Below are 26,511 nucleotides of genomic sequence, written 5' to 3' on the forward strand. Positions count from 1 at the left end.
AAATAATTTCTATCATAGAACAGTTGTGTTTATTTGAGTCAAATAAATGAATCATGTATGTGCGTAAATTTATTTTCTCAGGTGCCTAGTTACATGATTTTTTTTCTCGCATTTTCAGAATACGTTACATACTACGCCGATGGAAATAGCGCGGTGCGCTGCCATCGTGCTATCATAATAAACTAATTTAGAAAAATATTCCAACTTTCGTGTGATTTTTATTGATCAAAATGTAGATTTCGATGAATCCTCTGTATAATGTATTTGATTACTTTTCTACTAAATTATATAAAATCCATTTTACGTTATTTAGTGGAGGTTAAGGTAAAGGTTGTTTTTTTTTTTAAATTCTTTAAACGTTATCTAGTACTTTTTTGCCGAAAACTATCAAATTAAATTTCTATATTTAAATAGCGCGCGAAAACGCTACTTGAACAATGTGACGTTGACGTTACTTACCTATGTTGTAATCTGTGGTACATGTAATCCAAATACAGTAGGCAAACGAAACGAAAACGTGATTCATAAAATTTCTTCATATACTATTTCACAGCACTGCTGACGGTACTTACAGCAGTGTTGCCTTAAAAATCTCTAAAAATTATAATTGTTTTGTACTGATTTTATTATTATTTTTATTACTATTTTATTCCCAATTCAAAACAACCAAAGTAGCCTAGTTACTAAATTAGTTCTGTAACAATAAATGGCAGAGAATAACTAATACGCCTCAATTAAACTTAATATATATTATTTCGATATTTTAATGAACATTAGCGTGATGTTACGCGTTGAAGTATTCTACAGAATTGTAGGGATATTCGCATATTCAGTGCATGTACAACTGATTAGTTATAACATTTTACGTTTACTTTAGTCATATGTTAATATGACTAAAGTAAACATTTAAAGTACAGCAGCTTGTCAATATATCAAACTGTTCGAATAAGGCTTCTTCTATTCTTGATGAGAAGCTTAAAGCTTTTGGACTGTTCCAATGCGGGTTTGTCAGTAGGTACATGTGAGAGATATTCATATGAGTCATATTTAGATATGATATGGTATATTCTTTCACCGCCGTAAGCGAGGTATATTATTAATCTCAATCAGGCACATAAAAATTTAGTTCTGCTTGCCTGTCTTTGATTATATAATTCTCATGTATTATCTTTAACTACTGGACAATTTTATGTCTTCAATTTAAATTTATATTAGGTATGTTATAACATTTGTAATTTAAAAATTGAAGTTCATTCAGCAGGAGGTAATAAAATTAAGCTTTCTTACTTATAATTGTGTTTATTTGACATTGAATAATGTTACTAATATCACATTTACAGTGCTCGCTAATTAAGTTAATGAGACATTTAGTTAAATGAATAAGATCTTACATCTAGGACTAGCAAATTGAAAGAATAATGAACTCTGTTCGAATTATAATGCTTTGTGATATGTATGAATGAAGATTACATTATTATATAGAATTTAATGGTATTAATAACATTTACACTTGTACAATTTTCCTTGTTTTAGGAATAAGTGAATCGTCATCAGTTGCCTCGACAAGCCTCCGTCGTTTCCTTAAAGGTCTTGACGATTCTGAGGGTTCTCTTGTCTTTGTTACGATTTTGGCCATTTTATTGCCTAATCGCGTTATTTTAAACTTTGGTAACGTTTGTTCTGGGTTACTGACGTCAGCCGTTTCGTTGGACGACTTATCACTGTCTATTCTTTCATTTATCTCTTTATTTGGATCACATTCACTGGTTTTATCTGGTGCTTCTGTGTTTAATTCAACATCGTTATCTATCCTGCAAACATTTTCATTTTTTTTCTTATCTCCATTCATAGTAAAATCAAGAGGTCCCTCTACGTCATCAGTATTCACTTCTGTTTTGACTTTGCTAGATCGATGCGCTTGGATAAATGTTGACAATGGTATTGGAATCGGTATTGGTAGAGGTATTGGTAATATCACGGGGTAGGGTACGAGTACTGTGACTGGTGGAGCTTGACCTATGGGTTGTGGGAAATTCATAGGAGGGAAAAGTCTTGGCCTCTCTTGATGCATCATTCCTGGAGGCGGTGGAATAAACCCTAGTCTTGGAACAAACATTGGATGCCGGTGCTCATTTATATGTCCATTATTGTTATCCACGAAAACGGGCGGCGGCATACCGAACATTGGGTTGGGGAATGGGGGTGGTATCTGTTGGTTCATCGTATTCGGCGGAGAATGTATCGCACTGTTACTGACTGTGACTGATGAAGCTGGCGAGGATCCGTCTATAGATGGACTGCACATTCTCATATCCTGTGCCTTCGGTGTTGAGTTTTGCTGTCGAAGTGTTTGTGATGTTACCGTAGCCGAACATTTCGATGTCCTTCGCTTTCGTAAATTCATCTTTGTTCTCGAGTCCTTTTTCCCTTCGGGTGACTTTTGAATACATCTCTCTTCGGGTGGCTTATTCATTAATTTAGCTGGTGGCGCAATAGTTATTAATGGAAGCGGAGATTTTCTTTGGTTAGATGATAGATCCTTTTCGTTAATTTTTTTCTCAGTAGTTGGAGATCCTGAGCGTTCGGACGCTGGTGATACCGATCTACTTTTGCAATTCTTAAGCCAAAGCTCTGGCGTAATGAGGTTTGATGATGACGAAGCGTTTACCAAGTGCGGATTGAGATCTAGGTGCGCTTGCGTCTCTCGGCAAAAGATGTGCATTTTATATTGATTGAGACATTTGTCCGAGCAAAATTGGAGCTGTGTGGCACCATCCTGGAACAATATCAAAAAATAAATCAGATTTTTGTAAACACATTTTATAAATTTAAATAAGATCGATTTAGGACGTTTACAACAGTCATATTTATTTTTGCAATCAAATAATAATCCCAACAAATAACTCCTGAAAGCCGTGTTTGTTCGTTATTTTCATTAAGTTAATAACGACCGACGAATATGCTGTTACACTGGCCCATTCCCCCTTCAAACCTTCAAACAACACTACTACGCAACTTCTTTATAATAATTGTTATCATTTTATTTGATTATTTTTAATTGTATTAATAAAACATACATTTGAATAATAAATTACACACAAATACAAAATTGGACATGGGTAATATAAGAAAATCTGATAAAGAAGAGTAATTTACGCCACGCTACGTAGTTTGGTGACACAAGGCTCATTTTTAAGCAGGCATCTTGTACTTTTTATGATTGCATACGGTTAAACCAAGCATGAGGACTGAGGTGTGAATACTCTTTTCAATAATTCCATAATTTCAATGTCGAAATTCACTCACAATTATGTTTCTCACCTGAAAATCCACATATGCGACTGTGTGCCGTACGTGTCGACACCAGTCACAGGTCTTGGCGCGCTTGAAGTTAGCGCGTCGGGACTGACTGAAGCACAGCTCTGAACAGAATGCCGCTCCAGCTTGCTGCAGCGCACCACTGTCGCTTGTTATGTTCTTGTTGCACCAGGAACACTCCTCGGCTGTGGAACGGAATATCGAAACTGTTAAATTACTATTATTTATTTTATTTAGCCGGTTACTATTAAATTCAATCGTTTAAATCTGCATGGCATGTGTCGTTACTGTATAGTAATTATTACAAATAATATATTTAATATGAATTTCAATAATTGATATCGGTAAGGCTCGTCATGACGATATTTGAATATTAGTCAAATAATAGATTTCAGATATTTTTACCTACTTCCTACCTATCATCCTACGTAAGTCCTAAAGCATTTTTAACTAGGCATGTACATATGTATTTATTCAACGTAAAACCTTTGACTATTTCACTTTGTCTATTATGGCGTATAACTTAAATGTTACTAAATATTTTTCTTAATTATTACAAAAACCAGATTTTTATAAGTATCTGAAAACTGTAATTTATTTGCAGTCAGAATATGTACTTAATTTGAATATAATTAAAACCGATTAAATTGTAACATAACTTTACTTCATTTAAACCATTTACTTCGTTAAACCAATTATAATAATCTTTATCTTCTACGTTTTATAATGTAGGTAGGTTGTAACGTACAATACCTAGTATATATTTGTTTAATTAAATTTGTGAACGCTAATGAATACGAAACCCATACCGCTGAAATGGTCTTGTAATATAATAAATAATAGTATGTATGTAGGTTTTGTTAAAAATAAAATCTGAACTCCAATTTATCGGTGGTGTAATAAAGAGTCGAGATGGCCCAGTGGTTAGAACGCGTGCATCTTAACCGATGATTGCGGGTTCAATCCCAGCCAAGCACCGCTGATTCATGTGCTTAATTTGTCTTTACAATTCACCTCGTGCTCAGCAGTGAAGGAAAACATCGTGAGGAAACTTGCATGTGACAAATTTCATAGAAATTGTGCCACATGTGTATTCCACCAACCCGCATTGGAACAGCGTGGTGGAATATGTTCCAAACCTTCTCCTTAAAGGAAGAGGAGGCCTTTAGCCCAGCAGTGGGAATTTACAGGCTGTTGTTGTAATAATAATAATAACATTTTACAAGTCTTATTTATATAAATCTCGATATTACCAAAAGCACACTAAAAAAATTTAGCTACATATTTAATTTGCATACGGTCTAATTTTGAAACACATAGTGAAATCCTGATTTACCAAATGTTATAAAAAAATACATTCGTATTTTTTTAAAATGATTAATAAAACATATCAATCTTATTATAAAAGCATAATATTATAATTAGATTTCTTGGTTTGCATTAATATTTTTTTTTTCTTAAAAGTAAACTTCATACAATTTGAATATTTAATTAAAGTTATTCTAATCAATGATCAGGATGCCTTTTATCCGATTTTAAAATAATTAATGATTTAAAACCAATTAAAGCTAATCCTGTAGAATGAATTTATGGCCTGGTTTAATATGTATCATATAGTAAGGCGAATAGGTATTTGGACCATGGGTTGGTAAGTGCTCGACATGGTCAACATGGGCAATGAAATGACCCCATCGACATTAGGGACCGTAAAATTTTTAACCACTATTAACATCGCCAATACTGCACTAACCTTCGGTACTAAGACGTTTTGTCTCTTGTGCCTTTCACACTGTTAGCTCAAGTGTTATCAAGTGGGCTAAGACAAAGCCCTATCACAAAATATTCCATGAAGTATTTACTATTGAACAATAATTACAGTATCATCATTTTTAAGACAAATTAATTTGATCATATAGAATTTTAGGATTAAAAATCAAGTTGATAAAATCTCGATATATATATATATAACACCTCGCCTCATTGCCTCCACTGGTGACAGGAGGGCTGGTTCGTTTTTTGCCCAGAGGATCGGAATTGCGATTCAACGGGGAAATTCCACGCGGTCAAGATTTATACAGTAACTTAGTTCATATTTGAATATATATATTTACGCATTTAATGTTGTCAATTCTTATGTTTTAAAAAACTGTTCATATATTAAAAAAAGTTGATAAAGCATTTTAATTTTTTTTCATTCTATTACTATAATTAACGAAACCGATGCGTGCTTTTGATATTATGTTATGATTTTATAAAACATTAATTTGAGATACATCAATTCTGAAAATTTAACATTAATTTGAATAGTCGATGTAGTTTAAATTTTTTTTCCGCACTCGTTTCGGTAACATGATAAGCAGTCATTCATTACTAGAGCTCGTTTACTAAAATAAAAACATTGATATCTCGTTATGGGCCTCATAATATCCTGTTGCGGGCTAACGATCACAGATCGGATTTGTTAGAGATACTTGAGCCTTTCTCTCGTTATTATTTCATTTGAATTATTACTATAGATACATAAAAAATATATTTTCGATACTTTTTACTTTTTTTAATTTAAAGCAACATTCATTTATTTCAAATAATAATTCTAATTCTACGTAAATAATTCACTGACGCCATACAATCACTTTTAATTATCTATAATTCTTTGACATGATATTCAAAAGAGCAAAGTATACTTTTAAGTAAAATAAAATACTACATTTTTCCCATAGCGAAATGGTTTTGAAAATAATAAATTTAATTTTGCTAAGACGCATTGTATAATTAATATCAACAATATTAAGCAACATGACATACTTGATATAAAACAACGAACATTCATTGCTTCTATTCTGATTATCAAAAATTCGTGTACTTCTTTCAACGCGTTATCAGTTTATATAAAGAACGATTTTTAACTATAACTTTGTGCATTTTTAAAAGATGAAATAAATAAATTATTTGATCGTTATTACATATTATAACTTAATCCACTAGTAGAAATGTTACCGTCTTCTGTTTAACAACAAAGGCAGAGATAGTAGAGTTAAATATTCGTAATAATTTTGATACCTCACTTTATCATTCAAGTTAACAAACGCCTTCTCATTTCGAATTTCAAAAACACACCGTAACATAATATCTTTCTTATCTGTATCCTATGTAACATTATAAAGGTAACCCTACACGTTGTTAATCATCGCGCTTTAACCGCAAAGATCCACATTTGTTCGTACGAAATATCTTATATAATGTGGTATTTGGTACACGATATGCGAACAATTTCGCGAGCGTTCATTAGGAATAGTAAACCCGCTTTGAAGTATCAAATTCATAAATAATGTTTTCGTAATATAACAATATATATTGAAATACATGATCACGAATAAACGTCTTGGTATAATCAAAAGACAAAAGCAGATAGTCTTTTATTTTTCTTATTAACTTCACATCTGACGTCTAAGATAGTTAATATCCTTTTTGACAAGAAATTACAATATTTACGTTAGGTTGTTAACAATTAATTTTCTATGTAATAGATATTAAAAATACTGTGCACGTGTAAAGTTTCATTTACTTTATGCATCAGAAGCGTTTCACTCAAATGTGACATATAGAAACGTTGCATTCTCAATCGACACTGTTTTTATACAAATAATAAAACACATGAGTGTAATAACCAGAGTTCTAAGAACAAATTCATTAAATGATAGAAAGTATAAGATAAGATTATTATCTGTAGTACCCCGCGTGGCATACAATTTGGCGCCTTTTTTTCCCGGTAAAAATGCAACGGGGTGCTTTCGGAATCATGCTTCGGAGAATGAAAGCTGCCGACGGGGAAGCATTCTTAGAATTTACTGTACTACTATTAACTAGCAAAGTAAGTGGATATGGATATTGGATGGATCACTTACTAGAAATGTGATAGTATGATGAACAATATTTGTAACTTTTTTATATAATAAATTTATAAGTTGCAAGCGCAACGAAAATCATTTTAAAAACATATGAACAAATTAAATTACACTGTGTGTACTAAATTGTATATCACTCGTACGAAAACTATTCAGTGTTTATAAATTATACTGATCAGCTGGATGAAACTGTTTAAAATTCATTTGCAAGATTTTTAATTACACATTTTAACATGTCAAGTTTCACAATACCTCATAATAGATATTTAGATCTTTCTAAATAACAATAAATATTATTTATGATGGTTCTTTTTTGTATACGACTAAAGCACTGTTACTATAAACTACATACAGTTTTAATTTGTGATTTAAAAATAAATTAAATTCATAGTAATTTCTAACAGTAGCTGCGAATATATTACGAATTCATTTTAGATTGGCGTGATAGAATCAGTTATATATCTTGAGGAGAGGCCCTTTATACTAGTCTAGCAACCCGTCGCGACTTCGCGCGGTTGTAACTTCAAATGATATCACATCACTTTAGAAATTTCTAAAATTATAAATGTTTCTTTACTTGAACTAAAACCTCCTTCTTAAATAACTCTATCTTTAAAAAAAAACCGCAATAAAATCGGATGCGTAGTTTTAAAGATTCAAGCATACGAAGGGATATAGGGACCGAAAATGTGACTTTGTTTTATACTATGTAATGATGGTATACCTTCTTAATTGTCTTTGAAATACCTTTATTTTTTTGTTCCGTTTGTTCTGGACTACCCGTGTCTCGCGCTCTCGACGCTGCCCATCTCCGAAGTTCAAGTCTTTCGTAACCGTACCAGCCCAATAACTCGTTCATTGCTGTTTCAGCGAACTCCTGTAACGTTAAATATACTGGTGAATCATAGACAATTTATATCACAAAACTACAGTGCTAGATGATATAGTCGTTATGCCTATAACCAGAGGTTAACTAACTTGGATCTCATTCTGAGTCAGAGATATAAAAATAAAATAAAACCCCGAAAATTTTCGAAAGAATAATACAATAATTCTACAGCGATATCAGAAAAGTGTACAAAGTAAATTGTAACTTCTTATAAACAAAATATCTGACCAGATATTAGTTATTTTTAGGCTCTACAGTCTACAATCGCAGTCATATTCATACTAAATAGAAGCAGTGAAAGCCAGCAAAGCGCTATGCAAATAATATTCTTTTATATTTCAAAACAATCGCGTCACAACTCACAGCTTTCGCTACGGCAATACCAAAAATAAAAATCTCATTTTATATATTCTTAAACAACGAGATTTGTTTAAAATGAACGGTCGCAGATGACCTCTTTATCGTTGTATTTTATTGCCGGTGATCAAGTTAATAAATTCTCAAAAACATATATAAGATTCGTTCCAAACAACGGGACGTAATTCAAGAAATATCTGTGTCACTATAAAAAGATATAACGTTTTCAAAAGTAGTGTTATTGCTTAAAAACAAAGTGATTAGTTACGTGTTGCGTTTGCCAATGTTGTGCACAATTTCTATATATCTGGCAGTACGAGATTATTCGTTATCGTTTTCAACCCTAAACATAAGCTTTAATAAGTTAATGGTATATGAGCTAGCCTGGGGACGAGGAAGTCAAAGGTTCGAGCTTGACCCCTTGATCTATTGAGGTAGTCACTACTAAAACAAGGATTAAGCTTAACTGGAAGGGAAAGTAGGAATATTACTAAGTCAATTCTAATATTCTTCTTTCTTTTAATCAGTCTAATAAGAAAATTGTAGCAATACTTTTACATCCACTGGACTATTAATATAGTCTAGTACTATAGTTAGTAGATAGATTAGTAAACTAAATCTTACTCTGATATTTATAATACTAATTTTCATACAAGATATGACGAATATTATTTTATTATAATTTTCTTAAAATATTTTTTTTATCTTATTTTCTTCCGCTTTTCTAGTTAGAATCATTTATAACGTGTCGGTTGAAGTATGTTTTAATTTATAAAATGACAGGTATGAAAATAGCTGTAGGGGTCCAGATGTAAACCTGCGAATATCACATCACGATGCGGTCCTTACACCGTTTTGCGATTGAGACTAAATATATCTTTTTAGTATAATTTATATAACATTAATAGTAACTAGCACCGCATCTACTAAGACACATATCGAATTTAAATCGATTTAAAATAATTGAATAACAATATAACGTTACGAAATAGATCATAATATACAACATGTTCTTGTAACACGTCTTAAAGGACGTTCATTATCCTTTGCTTTGACATGCGAGCGATATTTAATTAATACAAGGCGTTAGTGACGTCGGCCAACGAGAAGGTTACCTTTGAAACGATGTCCAACGCGTAATTGGGCTCCCGTTACTTAGACTCTTTTGATGACACTACAGTAACATATATCATATTTGCAACATTACTGTGTTATATTAACGCGATACGTTATAATCACGTTACAGATATTTTGTTCTTTAAATTTAAATTTAATCTAACTTTAAGAGGTAAGGTAAAAAACATAGGTACATTAAAAATTAAAATTGTTAAGAAAATCGATACTTATAGTATTGAAATATTTTATTTGTTTTTAAGTTTTGATACGTGTAAACATTTATTATACAAGTGTAAACTACTTCTAAATAGTTTTTCGATTCAATTAAGTTCTTATATCAATGGCTTTTATTTCTTCAATAAATATTTTCTTGCCCTGTAAATATTGCAGCGTTCATAACCTGCCAGTTATCTTAAGAAGACAATTGTCACTTTATGAACGGAGCGTTTTGAGAAAAGTCTTCACGTATGCTTACTGATATGTTCAGACGAAGAATTGTCGTGTGAAAATCGAAATAAACCTTATAATATTTTCCTAATAAAAGTAATACATTGATTTTACCATTAATATACAATTAAAAAAATGATGCAAAAATATAGTCGAATACGATTCTCATTAAATAATCTGTGAAGTGTCACTTACATTTTATAATGAACACTATAGACTAACCAAAGCTCAACGATAACGAACGCAAATCCTATCAATTTACGCGAAGTGTTGCCAGGCCCATGGTGCGCTGCGTTATAATTATCGCTTCAAAACATGATATCCTGAACGCACCCGCCGCCAGACAGCAATAGATACGCGAAACTGCATGCGAACATTTACTCAGCCAAATCATAGATATTAGAAAATTATTTATGCGAACGTTACGTTTGAAAATGATGTTGTAGAACATGCACATAAATAACATGAACAAATGAGACGTGCTTATTATATTAATAAGCGTTCAATAACATTATTAGTTAAAGTGATTATAACAAATTCATAAAAGTATAACATATTACACAATATTATATTAGAAAATATTTTAAAAAAAGTAAAATATTTTGTATTTCAAGTGGAATATTATTTAGGTTGACAATAGACTAATAAGAAATTTTGAATGAATAAATATTGACTCCACCAATCAATCGCAGTCCAACCGTAGTGAAATACAGAGAAACAGACATGAATTAAAAAAACAAACGAAAGTACAGAAATTCAGTGAATAGAATAAATATTCAGTGAATAGAATATAAGGAAATTATATGATATATATTATATGTTTTGATTGTTACATGAAGCATGTTATATGTCTACGTGAAAGGACATAAGTTTAGGGCGAAATTTTACTAAAGATTAAAAAACTGATCATACATATATAAGGTCATGGTCACATTATAGGAACAAACAAAGAAGAAGAATAGATAAAAATAACAATGGAATGTTATCCTAGGAACAGAAAGATACGAAGATCCAACATAAATTGAAGGAGATTTATAGATAATGACAAAGATAAATGGAAGAAATTAACCAAGAACTATGTCGAAGGACACCATGATTAATACTCTGATTGCTAAGAAATTATACAATCATAATCACCAAATCTCAGAAAATTACTAAATTCGATTCAAAATTACTAACCTATATAATAAAAAACAACTATTGTTATAATTAACAACTCTTTTATAGGAACCAACACAATATATATGTTTATATAACTGTCAAATAAAAATAACAATTTTCAATATTGTTGCATTTGCTGAATCCATACATCGCAAGTATAAGCTAGCTCATTCAAGTATACGGTTGTTATATGTATTAACATTATTGGTAGGTACACAAATTGATTTTTTTTACAATCAAATTTGTCTATATTTTAATCAACGTCTAAGACATTATAAATATAATGATTTTGTGAATAGTTTTATTAAAAACTAGCTGTGCCAGCGATCTTGTACGCATTAGAATATAACAAAAAAAATTGTAGCCTAAGTTACTCTTTATTATATCAGTTATCTGTCAGTGAAAGTCCCGTCAAAATCGGTTCACCCGTTCCAGAGATTAACCGGCACAAACAGACAGACAGACCGAAAAAAATTGTAAAAAATCTTATTTTGTTATATGCATTGAGTAAAAAATTGCTACTAAAATATTACAAACGGACACTCCAATTGTATTATATGCATAGATGTAGACATGTATATAACTTTTTATGTGTTTTAATAACGCCAGCTATTTCTAAAACGAATTATTCCTCCACATAGTTCCCGGGAGTACCTAAAATATACCCATTAATATTCAACTGAAGGTTATCAAACATTTTGGTACCGCAGACGAAAATGTACATGCATCTGCGTATTAATTAAGGTATTATTGAATAGTTGAAAATTCATATTTGAAATTCAAGGTTTGTTACACTTAGCCTCGAGCTACTGGTAACGAATATAGTAGCATCGGATACTCGTTACGGATTTAATTATAGCACTGTAACTTATTCCGATTATTATTATTTGTGTTTTCCATACAAATGATGATTTTAGTAATGTATATTTTAAGTCAAATTGTATGGTAACATATCTTTTAAATAAATATGGATCTTTGAAGATTGATATTTCTAAGTCAGTCTAACAAATATGTCATTTATGTTCGAATTTCTTGTTTTTCGGTTTTTCCCAAATGAGATAATGAATATTATGACTGGAAGTCGTAACGATAGGAAATTATTCGGAGGAAAGAATTAGGTGGAGAAGAAGACACGGAATTTGTATGTATCTATAAGTTAACTTATTTGAGTTTTGTATTGACTTTTTTAGCAATTGCTTAAACATTTGCCACTTTATATGTTTAATATTAAAAGGAATACATAGATTTTAGTTTTCAGGTGGTTATCTTAAATAATATCATTGAATATGTTTATTTATTAATATAGCGATTGGCTTTCTCAATTTAACTTTATCCTATTTACTTATGAAACACTAAATGATTACAATTACGAGACAGTTCTATTTTTCTGAAATCGTCTTCCAAATGTTTTCCGAGCATTTATAAGACCCATATATAACAATATCATTAATTTTTATATGATCCCACAAATGTCAGTGTCATGGGTTCTATATAATATATATTGTGTTATGGGTTTCATCCAATGGAACCCATAACACAAAGTACTTATATGTTATAATAATTTATTATTTATTTTAATTTGGAATACCTTATATTATGTGATATATTTATTTATTTATTTTTAATTTATTTTACATTTTAATTTTTACAATAATGTTTCACAATAAAATTAAAAAATAATAATAAAACATAACATCTTCTTCTTAAAAACATAAAAGTAAATCAACCAATCAGTCGATCAGTCGTTTCGGTATAAAAAGAAAAATATTATTTGAGGACGTACTTATCTATTTATGAAGTATGAATATGACACGTATTTTTAGACCGGTTAATCTATTATGACACATTTATTAATATACTAGCTGTTCCGCGCGGTTACCCCCGCGTCAAACTTTCCATCTCCGCCTTCGTAGGCCGTAACGTAAGCTTTATTATATTAGCACAGATATTGTAATATCAATTCTTTTGATGTTTTCCCAGTTTTGTGCAATTACGTAAAAGCTATTTTAGCAGACCGTATTCTTTACATTTTCGACGTTTGGCAAACGCTTTCGAACTCATTAGCCACGTGTTATGGAAAATCGAACTTGATGTACATACGACATATGAAACGCATTTTGCTTTCATAATTTTAATTTGCCGTCTCTTATTGCCACAGCAACTGAAATCGAATTTATGTTTACAGTAGGCGTTGCTCGTAATGTACCTAAACTATACTCCTGCATGTTTAATATTTAAACCACTGGTAAGTAAATCAACAATACAAACAAAGTGATAACAATGACTATTTTTTTAATCATTTTTGTTTTATGAATAACTAGCATTCGCCCGCGACTTCGCTCGCTTTTAGGGCGTTGGTTGTCACGTGTCAGGCAAAAAATTAGCCTATGTCCTTTCATGGAGTTCTACAGTCACAAGGGACATAACATCTTAGTTCCCAAGGTTGGTGGCACATTGACGATGTAAGGAATAGTTAATATTTCTTATACAGTCATTGTCTATGGGTGATGGTGACCACTTAACATCAGGTGGCCCATATGCTCGTCCGCCAACCTATACCATAAAAAAAAAATTTGCTGCATACCATATTCCATCAAATTCGGTTCAACGGCTTGGTCATGAAAGAGCGACATACAGTCAGACAGAGTCAAGTAGCCTATGTCCTTTCATAGAGTTCAAGTTTGCTACACACTATATTTTATCAAATGGGGTTCAGCGGATTGGTCGTGAAAGAGTTACTTTCACATATATAATATTAAATATAAATTATTTAAGTTTAGAATAATGGATGTTACATAATCACATCAACATTCTTTTCCGTTAAAAGGGGGATCATTTTTTATATCTCCTAAAAATTTTATGCTTTTCATTTTGTGATAAATATATTATAAAATTGAATAAAAACGTAAAGCAGTAGGTACACGATGTGAGATAGTCACATAAAGTTTGTCGCAAACAAACCGCGGTCGTAATACTAGCCGTGCTGCGTCGATATTGTGATACCCGATACAACATAAATGCTTTTAATGGCGGTAGCAAGGTAAATTTAGGAGCGGAGCAACCTGACACTCGACCTACGCATAGAGTTAGTTTACACTGGATATTATAAAGACTATACGTTTTAGAATGTAAGTTCGAAAGTTTTTAATTAGTTGTGTAAATGTTGAACAGTTTTCTTAACAAGCTACTTGTACGAGTTACGATTGAGATTAAATTATTACATTTTTTTTTCGTTACAAACACGAATAGTTCTTAAAACTTCGTAGGAATAATGAGTTATAACATTTTTGTCGAAACATAAACTGACATTTAAATAAAAAAAAAGTTCCTGCTTTATTTAATAGTTTGTACTTTATCGATTTAGTAGCGTTACTGATATTGTTTCGTTTCTAATCAAAATAAGCATTATAAAATATTTCGTAAGTTAGTTAATTCTTAATTCAAATGTTACCAATATTAACTACTTATGACGTAACTGCGATTTAGGTACATTGTTAAAATGATTATTCTTAAAAGGGTGGCTTATCTTTGCCAATGAATAATAATACTGTTAAGATGCTTTAAGACATTTTGAATACGTTTTACGTACCTAACCATTTTGGTACATTAAATTAAATACGAGAAATGCTGAAATAGAAAATTAATTATTGTCATAATATAATGTATTCTTAGATGGATTTCTCCGTTCATTTTAAAAGTCATTTCGTTTTGTACACAAATGTGCTTATGATATATTTTTTGATTCTTGATTACAAATATGTCTTAAATATAATGTTATTAAATAAGGAAAATAGTGATTAAAACTGCATATATCTACTCTAGCTCCACCTATCTGTCTACTATTACTACTACTATTTTATTATATTGAAATAACCGGTAATAAACAAAAACTATATACTTTTATTATTACACACAATACACTAAGCTTATGCATAGAAGAATTAATAATAAAATTAAGTATATAATTATCTATTGACCTATGTTCGATATCTCTAATTAGAGTTTCAGGGGAAGGGCCAACCCTCTCCCAATTACTTAAGCCGAGATGACCCATCAATTACTACACGTGTATCTAAATCGAAGATTGTTAATGAAACCGATTCGAGTAATTTGCCTTAATAATTCATCTCGTACTCGCCGGTGAGGAAAAAAACGCTAACGTACACGTGTCAACTTCTGCCACAGATACATAATATATCTAACAGTGTCCTCGAATTGAAAGGAGGTCCACATTGAATAGTATTAATACATTTTATATAAAACTTCGAGCTATTGATGATCAAATTCATATTTAAATTATAATAACTTATATATCGACACAGTTTTTATTATATATGTTAAGAAGGAGGACTGCGTCAATTGAACCGCGAGGCTCTTAACATATATAACAGTTTTATTTTAAATTGGCATGATTGAATAAATTCATAATATCAATATTAGTTTAAAAAAATATATTAATTTTTCAATTTTGATATAAAATAATTATTAAGTTTATAAAGGGTACAGATTTATCTGTTAAATAATAAATTTGTTATTATGAAACTTTCTCTTTTACAGTAGGTATTAGTATGATAAGAAACTAGAGTCGAGTCGCTGATCGCGTGTCAGTCGGTCGAGCAAATAATTTGCTAATACCTACAGTAAAACGATATCGCGTTAATGTGGACACAAATACTAATTGCATTTGTGTTACGTAGGATATAATACGAATACCGTATCTATACTTACTAATAAACGTAATAACTAGTAACGACCAGTACATATGGATAAGGCTATCATTTTGAAAATAAGTTTTGGAGCTAATTCGATCCCACTGCACGGATCCGGGTTGGTTTATTTACATCATTATAAACCAGATTAGTGACAGCCTGTAAATTTTCCACGGCTTAGTTAAGGCCTCTTCTCCATATGCGGAGAAGGTTAGGAGCATATTCCACCACGCTGCTCCAATGCTTGTTGGGGGATTCGCGTGTGGCAGAATCATCGGTTAAGATGTACGTGCTCTAGCTTTGGGCCATCGCAGATCAGCACACCAGATTTACCACATTAAAAAAATAAACGATGCTTCCCTAGCTTGTAACCGGCAGTCATCAGATAAGATTCACGTGTCCTAATCTTGGGATCACTTATTACGTCTGAAAAAATATAACTTATATTTTATGAATAATAACAATATAAATACGCAACTAAACTACACATTAGCACACTTTTTCAATATCAATACTACACGTCTACACGAGGCAGCGGGTCCAGCCAAGTTCAAGACAATTATAAGGATCTGGCAACGGAGCGTTTTATATTTCAAGGGAAATCTTGTATTCGTTTAAGGAGCTAGTTTAAAGAAACAAATAACACTTATCTAACCAAAATCGGTGGCGAAAATGACAACCACGCATATTCTTAATATTGAACTTGGCTTCCATTTCCAGATTTAAGTCTTTACTTACATTAGTTAACACTGATAATAAAAAAGCGCAATTGAAAATACTAACAAGCGTATTAATGATTATCATACAGGATATATAAAATATGTAATGGATAGTTGATTAATACAATTTGAGAAAAACTAACTGAATTTCTTACAGACTATTCTCGGTTAAGTCTACATCCAAAATCGGTAGTAAGTTTACATTTGGTTTAATCTTATGTAATGATACGATTCAAAATATATTCTGATTTCTGAATAAATAATTAATTATAATTATAATAATATATTTGCCTAAACGTTAGAACAGAAGTTATGACGTTAACTGATCTGAATTGAGCATCACTCAAATGTCAGATTTGACAGCCCGCCAATAATAATAATAATAACTCTCTGGCAGGATATGGCTGATTAGCTGAAAGTGAACAGTGACTTAAATCACACCTCTATTAATAGATCCAATAACCATTGTGTATATTTTCAAAATAGTATTTCTTCATAAATTGAAAATCGCTGAAAGGCAATGAAGCGAGCTCGGATCCGATTCGCACAAATTCATTTCATCTGTTACTATATTTTACATAACAGATGAAAAAATAGTATAATTAATGTTATTTATAAAAATTGTAATTATCGTTATGCATAATTATTAATTTAGTATTGATGGAAGATGTCGGTGTATCTGATCACAGTACTACCTGACTTTTTATGTCTGAAGTTTTGCAAACATAGAAATAGCATTGGTCATCGCAATTTTCTTAAATTAAAAAGTTTACAGTATATTTCAATTATTTGTCAATTAGCCAGGAAGTGGGACAGGCATTTATAAGGACAATTAATAATTCGAAATTTTAAAAATAGAGCTGCGTAATTTTTTCTTATGGCATCGAAACATAGATTGCAAGCTATTGCATTAATGAAAATATGTAAGCAACAATTGATAAAGTTATCTATTATCAAATGTTGCTTACGTCTTGTTCTTTTAAATCAAAATCAAAGTATACTTTATTCAAGTAGGCTTTTACAAGCACTTTTGAATCGTCATTTAACAATTAAGTTTAGCTACCACCGGTTCGGAAAGTAGATTCTACCGAGAAGAACCGGCAAGACACTTAGTAGTTACTCTTTTTCAACATTTAAAAAAATACAGTCATGTTAGTTAATTTTTAAGTAAATACAATTATTAAATTAATATATGTTATTATTTATACATACAATAACAGGACAAAACCCCAGGCCTGGTAAGAATAGATTTTTGATTAAGGCGATATAAGGTATAATCACAACTATATTACTAATATATTTATTTTTCTATTTTATTAATTCATTTTTTTATATTCTTAAAAAGATGATATTTAAAAAGTTCTAGAAGCAAGATAAAGAACTCATATTCTCTATACTAAAGGTTGCAAATCCGATATCTATTAAGTTATGCATATATGTATATATTTATATGTTATTCAGCTGATTTATGTCGACCATCTATTCTGTTTTATTTTAGTAGCATATGAATTACTTTATGTTTTAATTTTGTTCAATCCGTTCTATTAAATCCTTATTACTAGTATATCACTAACCTCGATCACGAAGCAGCGTGGTAGTGCAATATTTATTCAGAAATAGGTCGTTTTACGTACTTTTTATATTGTAATCGCAAGAGGATAACAAATATACATTCGTTAACGAGCAAGACTAATAATGTATTTGAAGAAAATATTAATATTCAATTTATTTACCATTACAGTTAAATTAAACAAAGCCCAGGATAAAACCTGAAGGTAGCGCATCAATAAGATCGTAGTATGCCGTTGAGCTTTAGACATTTTAATTTATAATATTAAAAAGTAAGGTGAATGTATTTATATATAATTAAATCATTATCTTAACAAACGAATGTTTAGATTAATATTACTTTTCATTAGATTTATTAAATGAATATAGCGTGAAATAGTGAAATTTGTACCGACTAAAGTTTGATGTATATTCGTCACCATCCAGGCCAGAGTCTATTTTAGGTTGCAACCCTACGCAATAGTACGCAAGTCGCAACAAAAACCACCGTCTCCCATTACATCTTCGATATCCGTCAATCGATTCACATGCCTCTCATTATAACGTCTCGTCTGGCTCTGGCGCGAAACAAAGCGAGTATCGAGTTACGCTGCATTACTCTTCAGCCAAGCACAGTTTTGGTCATGCGAGATCGCAACACTTTCGACTCGTTTTAGCTGGCAACACTACGCTCGCTGTTGTGAGCCGGCGAACTAAAACCTCCTTTGTAAGCTTACACTGAAATTGTATAGTCTGTACCGGTGACGTGTTATGAGCGTAATGAACCTTTTGTAATTTTATACAAACGGGAAATGGATTCGAGTGTATTTCAAAATTATATTTAAAATTTAAATAAATACATTTATTTACAGAAGCCTTTTCAACCACACTGAATACTGGTTTTTGTGCAACTAACTTAAGTAATTATTTATTTCTAAATTTGAATTGATTTGAATTTTGTCTACTAAGACACCAAAGCAGATTAGATTCAGTGATATCACTGATGATTTTTAAATAATTTGTTCCCACCAAAAAACACGTGCGCAATTAGTCACACTGGCTGGAATGTAATTAGTAAATATATCACAAACAAACATATACGTCAGCCAATTCAGTATAACAATATTTTCGCACGGGTATCAGACATTATTTATTTTGCAAGTTATATAATACGGCGCAGTCAAACGGTTAATATTCTTATTTGCCTCGCCATACGATACCTATAAAGAGCAACTTTGGCATAATTTTCAATTTAAAAAAAAATTAAACAAAACTTTTTTTACCAAGATTGAAAAAATATAAAAATAAATTTAATAAATTTATCGAATAACACAAATAAAAACATAAATGAAATATTGATGAAAAGCTATTTTATTTAGAGAAACACTTTTAATTACAGCAAGCAAGTATCTCATAACGCATATTTACATTGCCGTTGTTGTTGTTGTTATTGACCGACTATTCATTTCATTATTTACAATGCATGTGTAATAGTCTATAACTGTGATAATAATGGCGTACGTCGGTAATTATATTATAGATAGATTATTTGTCATGAATCTGTCAAATTTATATCTAACTACAGTGCACTAAGAAAACGTTTTTTTAATGAAGAATATAACGTGGATTTATTAATTATAATGAGAATTATGTTTGGAAGTCAATTCATATTTTCGGCCTGTTATCATGTTTCGTCGCCATATCTATGTATAAATAAACCTTGTACTATTACAATTTCAGTGTACTTTTTACATTTAAATTTATCAGTCATTAGTAATTATAAAAAATACTTATTTGCGTAGTTACATTTACTTTATAATTACATATTTCGATGTTGTATCCGATATCATAAAAGTAAGTGAAATCGATTTCAGAACATTATTCGCATTTCTTTCGAATTGTGACAAAATTTCCCGCCTAAATTAGAAGTTAAATGACTGTCGCCTCACATTCCAACTTTATAACTGTACGATACTTTTAAGAAAATAATAGAAAAATATTCGTCATACTGGTTTATTTATTACAATATATGTAGTAAGAAAAGTTAGGAATATTAGAATATAGGCCATATTTGTCTTTCTATTTTTTTTAAATATATTTAAGTGTCTAATTACATTTAAGGAATGTCAGATGTGAACTTGTCATTGTAGAGTCGGGTTTCAAAAGGGATTATTATTAGGGTCAGACGTAATAAATATTATTAAAGACTCATATGAAGCAACATGGCTTTACGATAAAAAAAAATTAATAAAATAAGTATTGTATTTGATATAGTAGTGTAATAGTGGAATTAAGGTGTTATTTTCGGCTGTTTAATTTGTGACTGTAATTTATCTCGTGTTGAATAATTAACATATTAAATATAAATTTAATGTCAATAGTATACAATACCAAAGGAACATAACATTATAATTCTGTTTGTTTATTACACAAATCTAGATGTGTCGGGTTAAGTAGAGTAGTAGGTATTGGGTTACTCTGAGTCATCATTCATGACCTTCCAAACCATTTACGGTAACAAGACAGAGATCTTCTGCGATAAAAATTAACTCGTGTAAGGTAATGTTGTCTTAGAGTCTACCAGTGACCACGAACGCTGTAAAGTGCCCGAAACGTCGGGATTATAAAAATAATTAATATACGCGATTTAAATCCGTTAAAACAAGTTTTATTTCATCGTGTAAGGTAACTTGGCAAACATTCATAAGGACATGAACTACTGTGTTTATTCTAAATAAATATTTTTTGTCCTAAAATGCATGATACACCCTCTCCCGTCGCATCCCATGCGTATTTTCCTCAAGTCGGATTTTGAAAATTAACAATACTTCAATTGGAGTTAGATCTGGAATTTACTGGTTAATGGTCGCGCTCAGTGAAACCGCATTCCTTAATTGCAATCTTTAAAAAAAAAACGGACGTGTGAACCGGCGCGCGTTCATGTGTCATCAACTCTCTTAGTGATAGTTTTTCTGTAGTGATAACTCACCACGATGCAAAAAAAATTAGCATAGTAATTACACGCTATTGATCGGTTTTGTTCTTTAACCTGTAACTTTATCATATCATGATATGAGCACATCATTTCGAAAAGTTTCGGGCTTGTGAAACAATGTTCTCATATTTTTGGAATGTAAATATCAATCTCATGCATATACCGAGTACAAACATTTAGAGTATTACATGAAACAAATTCAAGACTACTAAGAATTAATCGTTAGAGATTATTGAATGTGTACTTGTCTCAATTCAAATCCAAATCCGATTTGATGGGATGGAAAATAAAACTAACCAATGTCACAAACATCTCATCTATGTAATTTTTAATCTTAAAAAATTAAACTGACATATTTGTCTTTTAAAGACATTAAAAGGTATGATAGATATATTAATTGATTGATTAAATCTAAGTTTCACAATTAGTGAAATGAAATTAAAATTAACAAAAAAGAGTGATTGGAACGCGTGCAATTTAACCGATGATTTCGGGTTCAAACCCAGGCAAGCACCACTATATATGTATATGTGCTTAATTTGTGTTTATAATTCGTCTCGTGCTCGGCAGTAAAGGAAAACATAGTGAGGAAACCTGCATGTGCCTTATTTCATTTGAAATCCCGCCACATATGCATTCCACCAACCCGCATTGGAACAGCGTGGTGGAAAATGTTCCCTCTCCTTAATGGAAGAGGAGGCCTTAGCCCACCAGTGGGAAATTAACCGGCTGTTACTTTACTTCACTTTTTCACAATAAAATTATTTCTTGCATATATTTGTGTAATGAACAAGAAAGCAATTAATAATTAGATCTGGTTTTTCGAAGCTCGCGTCAGAGGGCTGACGCAAGCGGTGTTGGTGTTCGATGTCTAGCCAGTTGAGACCGGCATTAATTATGAGAGGATCGCGTTCCCTAAACGAGAACCCTTTGTGGATGAAATACTAGATTCAGATGAAATGGGGTGCTGATTCATCGATCTAGGGTTGGGATATGTAAACTTAAACACAATATTATAAACTAGAATTGTAACTCGCTTTAACTTTACATACGTTTATTTTTTATTATAAATCGATTTTATTTATTCGATTATTTTACTTAAATATAACAACAGTAACTGCTACCAAAAATCGAAAACACATATACATACATATATATAGAGTCATAGTGCGTTGATATTTCTTAAGTCAAACAAACCAATACAAAGTTTTTTGGCAGCGTTCACCAAACTGACAACGACACCGCCGAAAAAAAAATGACATAATTATTTTACAGCCAAACCATTTTTTCTATTCAAATCTTAATATTTAAATAAAGAATATTACTAAAACAAAATATAAATAATCTATTTTAAATATTTCGTATTCGACCTTAATTTATAGCGACCTCTTTAAAATATCGATATCATTTATACAAACGAGGATGTCGTAATCGGACTAATCAAATGGGTTTAATCCTCTGCGAGAGCCATCATTCATAGACGTGTATTGTAAATGAAAACATGAAGAAAGCGACTAGCTTATGTTAGACTTCTTTTTTGAAAATGACCGTCAGAGCTGACGCGAGCGGTGTCCAATAGCGGGCTAGTTGAGGCATTAATTATGTTCGGATCGAGTTCTCTAAACGAGACACCTTTATGGATGAAACGCTAGATGCTTTACTGAACGAAATGGAATATTTCATATTCGAACTTTGTGCAGTAGAGAAATACTATTTTAATTTGGAAACTTTATTCAGCTACTAAATGCAGTAAATATAAAAAGGAGTTAATCATTTTTATAATTATTAATCTAATTTGAATATAGGTATATTGTATTAGATTTTTGTTAAGGATTTTTATTTTAATATTCTCTAAACTATAATATAGGTTTTATTAATAAAATCTAGTGTTTTATATACTTACCTTAAGACATGTATGATACTTATATAAGAGAATCAAAAATATTTTCTTTACGTAGATATTATTTCCTACCACTGTCAGTCTCGGCTTAGCCAGCGGAATGTTTTATTAAAGATTTATCTAATCCCTAAAATGCCTACATCATATGACTCATATTCATAAACTCGCAGGTGACTCATAAATACACACTTTATAATAAATTCCACACCCTTTTTAACCCTATTTAGGGATGATTGCTGTGATAAACAATCTTATGTTCCTTGAAACTTAGAATCTCGATACCGAATATCATCTAAATCGAATTAGCAGAAAAAGACGATTTCAAACCCGAAATCTACGCAATATTTCCATATTACAGCCTATGTTATTCTGATGTTGATGTTGACGAAATTATATTATTATAAAGTCTCAAAATCCTTCCCGTAGTTTTTATGTGAATAAGCAGCAATACGAACTTTTACATTTATAACAGAAAAAGACATAAAACAATAACACAATAAATAAACCTATTGAACAAAAGTCTAGGCTAAAAAATAGCGTTTCTCCTTAAAATAAAAAAAATGCTAGATCACCTCTAGCTCTACGAAATGAAGAAAGAAAGTCTTCTCCAGGTTTTAAGTGTTTTTTTTTAATTACTTTATGTATTGATAGTCTAAACATTGCTTTTTATTATTTAGTGTGTTGGAAAGCAAAATCTTATTATACCTTTGCTTTATGAATGTCTACTGTCAATGTTAATTGGTTGAATAAAAACAAAAAGATCCACTATGAGATAAAAAATAATAATATAAAAAGAATTCCTTCTTTCTGAAGCATATTACTGTTTTAATGTTTTGCATAAATTGTATAAAATATACTTTATGTATAGTATAGCTATGCTTCGTAAATTAATATTCCATGAACATAATGACGCAAATAAAAAAAAAACGATAGACTTGGAAATATTCCTTAGGTATGAAAAATCTCAGTAAAAGGACTTTTATACTGGAGATGTAATGGAGAAGATTTTTAATTATAATAATCTGAGACGCGTCACGAGTTTCGATCGCATTTTAATTATCTTAGTAGCTCGACACCGGACGCCCGTCGTTAATTTTAGTGTAAAACGAACCTCCGACAATAGCCTGGGAAAAAAACGTTTTGCTACTGAATGATGCTTTATCGCTAATATAAAACAATTAAAATATTATCTAAATATTTCGAAACATAAAATTATTATAGAGCTGAACATCTGTATATAAAATAGACTGAAGTACATTATTCGACCCACATTTTTTTTCAAAGCGTCAAATGGAACGGTTTGAAAAGTTTAAATGATTTTACATTATCTATGGATTTATATCACCTACTTGTATGTTTATGTTAGAATGACAAATGTAATAAATTTTTATAAATAAAAAAAAACCGCCTTCAAAAATGAACTAAAAAGAAAAAAATAATCAGTTACATCCATATCCAATTTACGATTTTTTAATCACCTCTCAAAGTCGGTGCCAACATTGCTATATACGCATATAGGTACATAATACATACATACAAAAACTAAATCTATTTATTGTATAGATGACACCATTAGACAAACCTTACTATAGATACAAATTAAAAGATTTCAATATAGGAATTTATTTATTTTGTTGGCACCGCCTTCAAAAGGTGATTAAAAAATCGTAAATTGGATATGGATGTAACTGATTATTTTTTTCTTTTTAGTTAATTTTTGAAGGCGGTTTTTTTTTATTTATAAAAATTTATTTACTGCTTTTCAGTGTTGTTTTGTTATTTATAATTACAATTGGTAGTGTTTGTCATTCACTTTAATGCCGTTAATCATTGAGGAGTTCTCCTGGTAGTCCACCATCAGCTAGACTTCATCATAGGCATGTTTACTAACATCTATTGCTTGACGACTATCTTAAAGAAATAGAACTAAGCCCGTAAAATAGTTACTTACTAATAGGTTCTGATTACTAGTTGTGGTCTTCATCATCAGTTCCACTTCATCAAATGTCACTTTTCGTGAGCATATGACCAAGGCACTTTGAATAAAACCAAAATCACTATAGGTGTGCCTATAAAATTTGAGGAGTTCCCTCGATTTCTCCAGGATCCCATCATCAGATCCTTATCTCCTGACAATGGGACCACCTGTAAAACATGCCCTTTCAAACAAAAAAAGAATTGTCAAAATCGGCCCAGCCATCTTCGAGTAATTCGGTAACATACATAAAAAATAAAAAATAAAAAATAAAAAGGCCCCGACGAATTGAGAACCTCCTCCTTTTTTGAAGTCGGTTAAAAATCGTTAGAAAACCTAATAAATAAATAAATCAGTGTCAAAAATCTACCAACAGTTCGCAAATAAATACCTCAAATAAGAGAAATTTCTACGAAGACAAACGGGTTTGTTCTCAACTAAACTCCAGTTTTTGAAATAATTGAAAAAAATCGGATTAACTGCGCTAAATAAATGGCGACCGCTGATTGGATGGCTTACCCGACCAAACACAATTGAGATTCGATAAGTTTAAATTGGTTATTCCTACTTAGTAACGACGGTAAGATATAAAACCCATCATATTTACCGTTCTGTCAAAAGGGGTGGCTTTCACGCCAATTCTTGACTCTCCTAGATTTATATTGAAAGGCTCAAAAACTTGCGAAGTAAGACCAATCGTTTAATTGTAAGTTTTTTTTTTCTATGTTTAAAATAAAGTCTAAGCTCAAAACTACCGGTACAAATAATCACATGATGATATCAAAGGTCCTTGTAACCTGATATCTCGCTTAATCGATACGAAATGTCATCGCCCGGTGTAATTTTACTCTTTACGAGAATCTTTTATTTTCGAATGACACTTACAAATTACCGATCGTTTAATATTCAAGGTTCTTTCTTTACAGGGTACATAGTTTGCCTCCGTTTAATTGCTTTGAATATGGAATCGAATATATTATTAGACTCAGAAGATCTACTTCTCTATGTATCGTTGGTATGTATATATTGTGTACACCTATATATTTCAACGTATATATATTTTATTTGTCTTTTTTTTAAGAATATATCGATTGTGTGTTGGCAAAATTTGAAATCATTAAAACTCTTAACATTATTTTTGCATACATGGATATTCTATTTTTAAATTAATATTTTCTAAAATTGTTCTGAAAAAAAAAACAGTCGATTACAGTCACTCGAAAATTTTATAATTCGAATTCATAATAATATATCACCAAAAGACAAAATGTAATATGTTCGAATTTTAAACAATAATAAAAAGAGTTATAATATGTTAAAAAGGCAATAACAAAAAAACGTACAATATGATTTATTTGGGTGTATTCATTGTTATATATACATACATACATATATCTTGGTCAGCTACCGGTTCCAAAAAGCAGGTCATGAAATTAGACGCCAGACATCTGACACCATACTAAAAGGTACCG

At 30.9% G+C, this 26,511-nt stretch overlaps 1 protein-coding gene across 1 annotated transcript in view; it reads right to left on the reverse strand.

Moving 5' to 3' along the window:
* Positions 1 to 1,299: 1,299 nt before the first annotated feature.
* Positions 1,300 to 26,511, reverse strand: part of LOC124543939 (sine oculis-binding protein homolog) — a 33,216-nt gene continuing 8,004 nt past the window's right edge. Inside the window, exons 2-4 of the mRNA XM_047122269.1 lie at positions 7,971 to 8,100; positions 3,322 to 3,503; positions 1,300 to 2,776 (exon numbers count right to left, since the gene is read on the reverse strand). Of these exons, the coding sequence (XP_046978225.1) occupies positions 1,505 to 2,776; positions 3,322 to 3,503; positions 7,971 to 8,100 (1,584 nt within the window). The 3' untranslated portion in view covers positions 1,300 to 1,504. The remainder of the gene's footprint in view (positions 2,777 to 3,321; positions 3,504 to 7,970; positions 8,101 to 26,511) is intronic.

Source organism: Vanessa cardui, chromosome 3 (genome assembly GCF_905220365.1).
Source record: "Vanessa cardui chromosome 3, ilVanCard2.1, whole genome shotgun sequence".
Taxonomy (NCBI): Eukaryota; Metazoa; Arthropoda; class Insecta; order Lepidoptera; family Nymphalidae; genus Vanessa; species Vanessa cardui.